The sequence below is a fragment of the Vipera berus genome, assembly GCF_964194415.1.
Source record: "Vipera berus genome assembly, chromosome: 6".
In the NCBI taxonomy this organism is placed as follows: domain Eukaryota; kingdom Metazoa; phylum Chordata; class Lepidosauria; order Squamata; family Viperidae; genus Vipera; species Vipera berus.
In genome coordinates this window covers 57,453,194-57,464,421 of record NC_138208.1, presented here as the reverse complement: position 1 = coordinate 57,464,421, position 11,228 = coordinate 57,453,194, and the positions used below count along the sequence as shown (strand labels likewise).

Genomic DNA, 11,228 nt, shown 5'->3' with positions numbered 1-11,228 from the left:
GCTCGCTTAATGACCTAGTTGCCTGTCCCAATTGAGATTGCTAAATGAGGATTATCTTTTCCCAGTCTGGACCATGCTATGGGTGTTATAGAGTTGTTGGTATGGGGAAAATAGGAGGCAGGAACATTAGGTATATTCTGTTGCCTTGAGCTGACCAATATATCCCCCTCTATCTGGATAAAACTATGAGAATAAGAATATTATTCAAACAAACAAGGACCTGTGACATAACACCGCAGACTTAACAATTGTCACCTGGTGACAGAAAAATAGAAGAGAAAGAACTGGAGAAAATCACAAAATACAAAGACCTGCAAAGAGAAGTAGAATGACTATGGCAATAAAAAGTAAATATAATACCAATGCTAATAGTTGTCATGGGTGCCAGTCCAAAACATCTGGAGTACCACCTGAACACCATTGGCATTGAGAAAATCACCATCAGTCTCTCGCAAAGGTAGCTTTACTTGGAATAGTTTATTTTTTACAGCAATACCTTTAATATCATCAAACAATTTCTGCCTATCACAGGTCCATGGGAAGGACTTGATAGGTGGATAATAATGCCAGATTCAGTCTAAACATCTGACTGTGCGATCAACCATAATAACAAATAATGAAAATTTTTGTCTTGAGGAAAGCTGGTTTGTTATCTGTTTCTATGTAACATATAGATAGCTCTTATTTTAGTTCTTCAACACAAATTCATACTCTCTGTATAAATTCTTTTCAAACCAGGGTTTCTGTGGATTCTGCTACATTCCTTATTTTACTTTAAGCAAAAGCTATTTCTGAGACCACCAATATATTTTTAAATGAACTTAGAATTTTTAAAAAGCCAAAGCTCAACTAATGTTATTTTATATTTTGGAAAAAACAGTATTAACCTAGTAGGGCCTGCTTTCTTGTGGTACAAGTGCTTTCACTTTGACACATCACATGACAACAAAAACAATTTCAAGATTTCAACCGTTGTCCTCCATATAAATGCTGCTGCTAAATTTACTATCTTTGACACTGCTGATATCAGAGACAACTTATGCAACATCAGTGGTGTCCTAGAAAATTATTCCAATAGTCTCTAAAACTTGCATCATTTTGCATTAGAGTCACTCAGCCCTTGGATCGATAATACCACCTTCTGGATTTTTTTTTAATTTACAGCCTCTGGAGACTGCTCCACTAAGGCTACCCAAATGCAAGGTATATTCTGATATTTGTTTGTCTTGTACAATTATTGTTCTGTAATAAACATTATTTTATTGCATCTTTCAAGAAAAATATATAGATTATAATTTTAAGGGTTTATTAGTTTTTTCTTTTCCGTTTGAAAGGGGGGATTTGGGTAAAGCTTTTCGTAAGTTGATTTCTCTGCATGTGGTTCTTTGTATTGCTTCTTGGTTTTTAATTTTGTAAATCACCTAAAGTTGAAGCAGTGAGATGGGCTGTAGTATATATTTAATAAATGTAGACCTGTAATACAATATATGGAATATATACAGCTTATGTTTATTCAATTTATAGCTACCTTTTATGTACAAAAACTTAAAGAAATCCATCCATCTATCTATCATCTTTTTCTCCTTCTCCCTCTCTCTTTCCCTCTTGCTTGCTCTCTGATCTATCGGTATCTCTATCTCAAAATCGTATAGTAAGCTTCTCTGGCAGAGGGTGAAGTAGAATTTGAATCTCCTATTCCTAGTCCATTAATTTAACTGCACTACTGATTCTGTGCCTGTATAAGAATACATTTATTATGTTGCATATATGTTTATTTATTTATTTATTTAGTTGCATTTGTATACCGCCCTTTCCCTGAGGACTCAGGGCGGTTTACAGGGAATTAAAAATCAAAACATACAAAAGTTAAAACCAGTTAAAAAGCATTAAATTCACCCTGTACACTAAAAACCCCAGTTAAAATTTTCTCCTCAGCCTGGGCCCGAGAGCTCAAAGAGCCAGGTCTTCAGGCCCCGGCGGAATGATCGGAGGTCGGGAGCAGTCCTCAACTCCACCGGCAGCTGGTTCCAGAGGGCAGGCGCTCCCACTGAGAAGGCCCTATCCCTGGGTGTCACCCGCCGGCAATCTCTCACCGGCGGAACCCTGAGCAGACCCTCCCTGTGGGAGCGCACTGGGCGAAGGGCGTTTGATGCCGGCAGCAGGTGTTCCCTCAAATAACCCGGACCCAGGCCATGTAGGGCTTTATAGGTAGTAGTAGTACTAGTAAATTATCCATTATTACACATATTAATATATATGTGATATATGAATATATTGTATAATCTATAGAGAAAACACACTAGGGGCAATTCCTGCTCTTTTGCTTGCTAAAAGAAGAATAAACACATTTTAGAACGTTACTGTTTAGTGAGTTGCTCTAGTTGCTGAGATGGGTTATGCAGGAGTTGAATTTATTAATCATATTTATGCACCACCCATCACATAAAAAGGTGACCCTGGACAGCATATAATCAAATCATATAAACAATTAGAAAAATACTGTGAAATGAAAACATTATTTTAATTATTAAAATACAAACATATGGTAGGGACAGCATATCACACACAATGTAGACAAGTCATTAAATCCCCTTTTCCATCAAACTTCTCAAGCTTGGTGACATAACCATGTTTTAAGGGACCTCTAGAAGGACATCGAGGAGGGAGGATCTCTCATCTTGGGGGGAAATGATGCTCCATAGGGGGAGGGCCGTATCAGAAAATGTCTGTCTCCTGCCTAACATGGTTCCTTAGCAGATGGGACCCAGAGTATGTCTCTTTTGAGATATACAGAAATAATCAGGAAGAGGCAATTATCAAACCTGGCCCCATGTCATGAAGGACTTTAAAGTTTAAAATCAGCATTGCGAATTGTATCTGAAAGCAGCTGGCAGCCAATACAGTTTGAAAAGCATAGGCATGATGTATGCCATCCTAGGGCACACATTGGTTGTTTCTAATTTTTTCTTAACTACTCAGTTTATAACAAATGGAGGTAGGAAGAAAATAGAGGGGATTACTCAAAGAGCTACTGAAGGACAAGATTTATTATTAAGAATATTTCTATGCCACCACAATAAGAGATTCCACAATGTGTTTACACAATACAAGTACAGATTAAAATACCCAAGGTAAGAATAAAGCAACTGTAAAAAGTGTAGAAAAATAAAAATCATACAAAGAAGAAATAAAATAAAAGGTGGCAACATTCACATCAGGGGAAAGTCTTCAAGAGCTTCCGAAGACCAACAAAAAAGGAACCAACCTGATCTGTTCCATAGTTTTGGTCCTGCTACAGAGAAACAGGACTATTGCATCTTGCCTCAGACCTTTAACCCACCCAAGGGCAGGATTTTTAGCAGTGTCACCCTGATAAATCTAACTGGTCAAGCTGATATTGTTCACATCTGCTTTAAATATGCAATTTAGCTGTGGCATCATCTTTTTATGTTTAAATAACTTGATTAAGCATATATTTAGGTAATGTTTGAAAGTTTTAATTTAAAACAAACTTATTCTAAATTTAGAATATTGAAATTAATTTTTCTAAAAACTGACATTGACAACGTAATAGAATTTATTTTCTGCCAGATTATTTTAAGCTGGGTAACAACCACAAAACTATGCATGAAGTCATTGAAGAATGAATCTTGGTTGATCCTGAAAGTACAGTGAATCTCATCAGTTACATACAGTGAAGTTCAGTGACTCTTATTATATACAGATGCAACCAAAGTACAGATAGTCCTCAACTTATAACAGTTTGTTCAGTGACTGCTTAAAAATTACAGTGGCACTGAAAAAAGTGACTTATGACTTTTACAGACTTACAATTGTTGCAGCATCCCTACAGTCACATGATCAAAATTTGGACACTTGGCAACTGACTCTTATTTATGACGATTGCAGCGTCCCAGAATCGTGTCATCACCTTTTATGACTTCTAACAAGCAGTCAATGGGGAAGCCAGTCATTTAACAATCGTGTTACTAACTTAACAACTGCAGTGATTCACTTAATAACTGTGGCAAGAAAAGTTATAAAGTGGAGTAAAACTCACTTAAGTGCTTTTAAGAAAGAAATTTTGGGCTCAATTGTGGTCATAAGTCAAGAACTACCTGTATTGGTAGAGGAATACCAATATTTAGCCAAGTTGTCATAATTACATTTTATCCCAACTTTATTACTTTATAAGTAATCCAATGCAGCAAACATATATAATACCCCTTCCTTCTGCAATTTTTTCCATAACAGTTACAACTGTAGAAATTATGAAAGGATCACTGGCCTGATAAAAGGAAATTCTTAGGAGTTAGTTATTTGATTTATATCCTGCCCATATTTTGCATGACTCAAGGTGGTACACATGCTCCCTCCTCCTGTTTTTCCTCAACATCCCTGTAAATAGACTTGGGTAAAAGTTCATTTTCTACCAATATGTTCATATTTTTAAAAATAATATTTATCTAAGTGTTTCTCAACCATGGCAGCTTGAAGATATATGGAGTTGAACATCTTCAAGTTGCTAAGATTGAGAAACACTGCAAGGTATTCATTCTGATAATATAATTTTATTTTCTTTACTTTATGGAGGCATGATTTTAAAATTAGCTGGCATCACAGCCGGCTACTAAATAAGATTTTCTACTTACTAATTTAATTTACTAGTAAAGTTTAAATGTTCTTTTCAATTAGAACTTCTTCATAGCCAATTGAGAAAAACCTTTAATTTCCATCTAAATATGATCCATTCTCATTTGAAAAACTGAATATATGAAAAAACACAAAACCTTTATTCCAGTAACAGTATCATTGACTTTTTGAAAACTACAGTTATTCATTCACAGTACAAAATAGTAGGAATTTCTTATAACCATCACTGTACATTTTACATATTTTAAGTGTTAACAATTTTAAAAATTGATATCAATGTATTTGTTTCAAAAAAAATAGTAAAGGTCCAATAAATCAAAATAGAATTTCATGTTCCAAATATTTTTCCCATACAGACCACGACACTAGAATCACTTTACACATAAGAATTTGAGTGCTGTATAATTTTAAACATAGAAATTAATGCTTAAAGACTGAACAATTAACCATCAAATATTTTCAATCAGGCCTGAGTTCACAAACAAAAGCTTAATTTTTGTAGGATTGCTTTACTTTTTATAGTCATGTGCTGCACAAGCTCATCAATATTTAGAAAATATTCATGAGGTCAGATTGGAAGTATGCTATTAGAGTATTATTTTATTTAAAATAATGTATTTGCCTTTTGCCTAGACTGATGTAGCCATAAAATGAACAGGTACAATCAATCATTTGTTATATGGATCATACCTATGGACAACTATAAGCCTGTTGTCACACATCACTGTACACAAATCAAATATCAGAAGCCTTTATTAAAATACATATGTTATTTGCCAGATTTCACTATAGTAAGACCAAAATATTGGATGTACTTTAAAAGAAGCTTGTTTATCCAACTCAACAAATCCAGTTATACCTTGTTGAGAACATAAAATGAAGAATTGCTACAGAAGGAAGAAAAAATAGCATTTTATAATTTTAAGTTCAGAAAAACATGGAAACATCTACTTAAACATTTATCTAATATTTCTTAATTTTTTAACTTTTCTGAGTGAGGTCAGCATCCATCACACTGGTCCTCTTCTTTTGCAGAGAAAAGACAATTTCTTTCCTTTCAAACACATTTCACCTTTGTCCCCAAGCTCTTTCTTATGGATGTGGCTCAGTGGCCTATTTTATTCATAAATTTTAGCTCATGTCAGTAGATAGAACTTTATCTTACTTAATGAGATCAGAATTAAATGTTGGTGTTATCTAAAAATATTTTTCTTAACCATCCAAACTTCTGAATCCATATTTAAAAGCACTTTTTTGTATTCTAAAAAAATTGAGATGAAACAAAACAATTTTATTGTGATTAATGAAATCATTTTTAAAAAGGAGAAATCATGAAATATATCCTAAAGAAAAATGCTTCTCGACTTTAAATGTCTTTTTAATTTCCATGGCTTGTGTTAATATTAAAGGTTGACAACATAATATCACAGATATAATCCAAGCATCCTCTTAAGATAGTAGTTCATTTGCTTGACTCACTGTAAAAGAAAAAAGTAATCTGCTCTAAAGGCAGCTGCATCTATTAACAGGCCAAAATATCTTTAAATAAGCCCCATAATATATCCAGGCTCACTGTATCTAAATCAGTTTTAAATGTACACCTCATAGAAGAGACTGAAGAAATATTCTTTTTTCAACAAATCAATGAACTATTTTGGAAACAAGTAATCTTTATTAAAGAGTTATAGTAGTTAGTGAACTATTCATATGCCTCATTTCTTTTTTGTGTCTTATGAAAGATAGGTAAAATATTTGATTATACAGTTACTATGACATTGGCCATGTATAAAAATGCTTCAAGAACTTTTACACCACTGAGGCATGAAGGATCCCTCCCCATTACAGGTTAACTTCCATCAAATGAAATTTCCACTCATGTCATTAGTTACGATCAAAGCTCTGCTACTTCCAGTGATATAACATTGGAACACAAGTTTTTATTAGTGGGGCGAAGCTAAAGGAAACATTTTCTATAGCTATCTTAAGAAATTCAAATACATTATAAAAGCTGAATTTTTAACAAACAACAGCATTGTAAAGATATACTAGTATTTTACATTTTTGTAAACATTTTTCATATATTATAGGAAACTTGTATCTTCAATATATTTACTTTTTCTTTTTAAAAAATTGTTTTAATATTTGGGAAATCCTTCTAGACATAAATAAGAAATTTAAAGAAACCTTGAAATATACAAAGAACTGCATATACAGCATATTTAGCATTCATAATTTTTACACATGTGGCTAATTAAACGTACTTCAACAAAATATTGACAGTACATAAATAGCACAAGTGATTTTTTTATGATAAATAATATTATCACTGGTCCAAAGATACAAAATAAAAGTACTAAGGCAGAAAAATAAAGTAAATCCTTAAGATATATTTAACACCATTACCGTTTATAAATTGAAATATAATTTAAGAAAATAAAATTCACATTCACAGCATAAGCACCTTTGGTTTCTTAAGCAGCAAATGGAAACAGTTTAAACAATGAAAGATACTGAAAATAAAGTGTTAGCTTTCTTTCCAACAAAAAGGTTACACACATCAATATAATTTGCTACATTCCCAAAAATTGTGGATGATAGATCACCAATGTTCTGGGAAAGAAATAAAGGGGGAAAACTTCCCTTTTCCTCAATAAAGCAGTATTTACTATTGGTTTTTACTTAAAGAAAGCTTTTACACTAAAAACTATATTCAGATGCAAGTTGATTGTTTTCTCCAAATTGATGTAAAAAGTTTATTCTTCTATATATTCCGACAGGGTGTCAATGAGGAAAAAAAAACATTTCACTAAATAACATTGTCTTATTTAAAACTCATCTACTCAAATCTGAAGAAACAAAAAGGCTTCTGCCAATGGCAATAAAATCTGATTCCCTAACAAATATTTATATGAAGATGTACTGCTTGTACTTTAAATATCCAGAAACGTTACCAGCTTTGCTGCTCAACTGTTCCATCAATATGCAACTGTACTATTTTAATGGTTGGATATCAAATATAATAAGCATGATAAAATTAACTAAGCCTTTTAAATAACATTTTTAAAGTTTATGCCAAAAATGTAAGTGCTCTGGTTGGGCAGATGTTTAGATATTAAGAGGTAAATCAGAGCATTCAGTCTGCAGTATTTTTCAATGTAAAAAACCTCTATTCTACAAATATTTTCAGAACATTCTCTGTTGGGGAAGAATGTTTTAGGGTAAATAATTGTGGTTTTGTCCACCAATTTTAACTCTCATATTTTCCCAGAAAATGCCATATTAATACATTCAACCACAAGTCATTTTTATTTCTAACTAGATATATCAAATTCAGACAGAGGAAAATTCAAAAGCCAAGGTTCAACACATACTTCAGGTGCATATGCTGGACCCTGGGTTGCTGATAAATCATTTGGTTGTATTTGTAGAAATACACAGTAATTAGGATATCTAAAGGAAACATAACAATTGGCCTCTGCTATATAACAGGTAATGTAGTATTTATACGATTATTGGATGACATATTTGCTGTTGGCTACACGTTGGTAATTTCAGTGAAACTAGCAGTACTAAAGAAATTCTGGCTTATGTAACAATTTCCATGCCAACTCCAGAAGGCAGAAATCCCACATTACCACCTAGTCACTTAGTACACACATTTTCAGGCCTTGTGGATTTAGAACAACCCAGTTTGCAACTGGTAGCAAATTATCTGACCATGTGTATCAGTAGAAGTTAGCAAGACCAATCAGCACGTAAATGCCTAAAATTGGTAGACATGCAGTCTTTATTAATCATTACTCTGGGTGCTCAGATTGATACAACCTGATTTGAAAACAATGAAATTTAGGGCAGAGGCTTGTAATTACTTAAGAAAAGTAAACAGATAGACAAATGAAATATATTAGTCACTGTGGAAATATTTCTCTCATGTTCATTTCATTATATCAAATTTATCCAAATCAGCTTTTTAACAGGCATAACAATGTTAATCATCTTGCTCACAATTATAACTATTATCCAAAGAGGTCATTTAAGTCCTTGCTAGCTGAGCTGCTGTTTATCATGCTGTTCGTTGGTTGTGTAAAGTTCTGAGGATTAAAGAAAGGATTTCCCTGTAAGCCAAAGCCAGTTTGTCCCATTATATTCATCTGTGTTCCCAAAGGACAACTGTTGGTACCCTGAGGAGGTGCAAATTGATTAAGCCATTGGTTTGTTTTCTGTTGTGACAACTGATTCATACTAACTTTGGGTTTTTGAGGCCCAAATAGGCTATCTAAAGCAGACATATCAGATGGCCTGCTTTGCTGCACAACTGGTGATGTAGTGTTCAAAGGGCTATAAGATGGCATGTTTGCTGTTGGTAACATATTCATGTTAGTCATTCCAGTGACACCAGTATTACCAAAGAAATTCTGGCTTGTGGTACCAATCCCCATGCCAAATCCAGAAGGCTGAAACCCCATATTAGCATTTAGTCCATTTCTCTTAGTGTTTTCAACAGATGATGAAAAACCCATTCCAATACCCACTGAAGAAAAGCTACTTGAAGAAGGTACTTTAGGTTTGCTGATGGGTTGAGTGGTCAATGAAGCTATGTTATCTCTCAGAGTATCAGTCAAGTCCTTTGTCTAAAAATACAAGACAATTAAAATCATTTTATAGCAGCATCAATTATGTTAAATAATAAACACCAATGAAATAATTTTATTTTAAAACTAGACATAGTTCTTGACATATGACTATAATTGAACCTGCAATTTCAATGTTAAGTTGTGATGGTCACCACATGTCTTCACCCAATTTTACAATTGAAGTGGTCTTTAGAAGATGGGGTTCAAAAAGCAAGCACATTGATTGCTATAGAGCATTTTGTGCCAAGACCAGGAAGTAAAGACTGGTTTCTGGCAGAAACATCATAAATTGCAGTCAAATAATTGTTGGAATGTAAATGCTGGCTGGTTACCAAGCACCCAAAATATGGTCACATGACCACAGGGAGAGGGGCAGACATCAGAACTTTGAACCCAGTCATAGGTAGCTTTTTCAGGATCTGTGGTAAACTTGAATAGTCATTAAGCAACCGGTCATATGTCAATCTGCATGTTGTATGTGCAACACAAAGGCAGATTTACAACATCAGCATGAATAATTGTTTCTGTAAGTAGATATTTAGATGACATTATATTCCAACTAAACACCCACTCCTCTGCTCTAGCATATTAGGTGATCTAGTATTTTAAATGTGCTATACTTACATAATGTTTTGTTTTTACAAGGTGTCTCTTGAACAACAGTCTAAATAACTGTGTACATTGCAATGTGGCTACTATTGATAGCTAGAACAAAGGAATTATTGTTGGGAAACTATGGGCTCCTCATCAATAAAGACTTAACAATCTATCTCTACTTTTAGGGGAGTTTGCCGTAAAATCAGTAAAAATCAGTAAAATCACTTTCTGAGATGATGATGATGATGATGATGATGATGATGATGATAATAATAATAATAATAATAATAATAATAATAATAATAATAATAATAATAATAAGAAGAAGAAGAAGTAGTAGTAGTAGTAGTAGTTGGAAGGGACCTTGGAGGTCATCTAGTCCAACCCCCTGCTCAGGCAGGAAACCCTATACCATTTCAGACAAATGGCTGGCCAGTCTCTTCTTAAAAACTTCCAGTGTTGGAGCATTCACCACTTCTGGAGGAAGGTTGTTCCACTGGTTAATTGTTCTAACTGTCAGGAAGTTTCTCCTTAGTTCTAGGTTGCTTCTCTCCTTGATTAGTTTCTATCCGTTGCTTCTTGTTCTGCTTTCAGGTGCTTTGGAGAATAGCTTGGCTCCCTCTTCTTTGTGGCAGCCCCTGAGATATTGGAACACTGCTATCATGTCACCCCTCACCCTTCTCCTCCTTAAAATACACATACCCAATTCCAACAACCATTCCCTATATGTTTTAGCCTTCATTCCCCTAATCATCTTTGTTGCTCTTTTCTGTACTCTTTCTAGAGTCTCAACATCTTTTTTACATCGTGGTGACCAAAACTGGATGCAGTATTCCAGGTGTGGCCTTACCAAGGCATTGTAAAGTGGTATTAGTACTTCACGTGATCTTGATTCTATCCCTCTGTTAATGCAGCCTAGCACTATGTTGGCTTTTTTGGCAGCTGCAGCATACTGCTGGCTCATATTTAAGTGATTGTCCACTAGGACTCCGAGATCTCTCTCACAGTTACTACTATTGAGCAAGGTACCACCTATACTATACATGTGCATTTGATTTTTCCTTCCTAAATGTAGAACCTTACTTTTTTCACCATTGAATTTCATTTTGTTAGATAGCGCCCAGTGTTCGAGTCTGTCCAGATCCTCCTGTATCTTAAGCCTATCTTCTGGAGTATTGGCTATTCCTGCCAGCTTGGTGTCATCTGCAAATTTGATGAGTTCCCCATCTATCCCCTCATCCAAATTGTTGATGAAGATGTTGAAGAGCACTGGGCCCAGAACAGAGCCCTGGGGCACCCCACTACACACTTCCTTCCATGTAGATGCAGTTCCATTGAGGACCA

The 11,228-nt window shown here is 34.4% G+C and overlaps 1 protein-coding gene across 4 annotated transcripts in view; it reads right to left on the bottom strand.

The window, feature by feature from the left end:
* Positions 1-2,497: 2,497 nt before the first annotated feature.
* SCYL2 (SCY1 like pseudokinase 2) overlaps positions 2,498-11,228 on the bottom strand; it is a 40,405-nt gene continuing 31,674 nt past the window's right edge. For all 4 annotated transcript variants that reach the window (XM_081330202.1, XM_081330204.1, XM_081330205.1 and 1 more), the window contains one exon: positions 2,498-9,284. In XM_081330202.1, the coding sequence (XP_081186328.1) occupies positions 8,670-9,284 (615 nt within the window). In that variant the 3' untranslated portion in view covers positions 2,498-8,669. The remainder of the gene's footprint in view (positions 9,285-11,228) is intronic.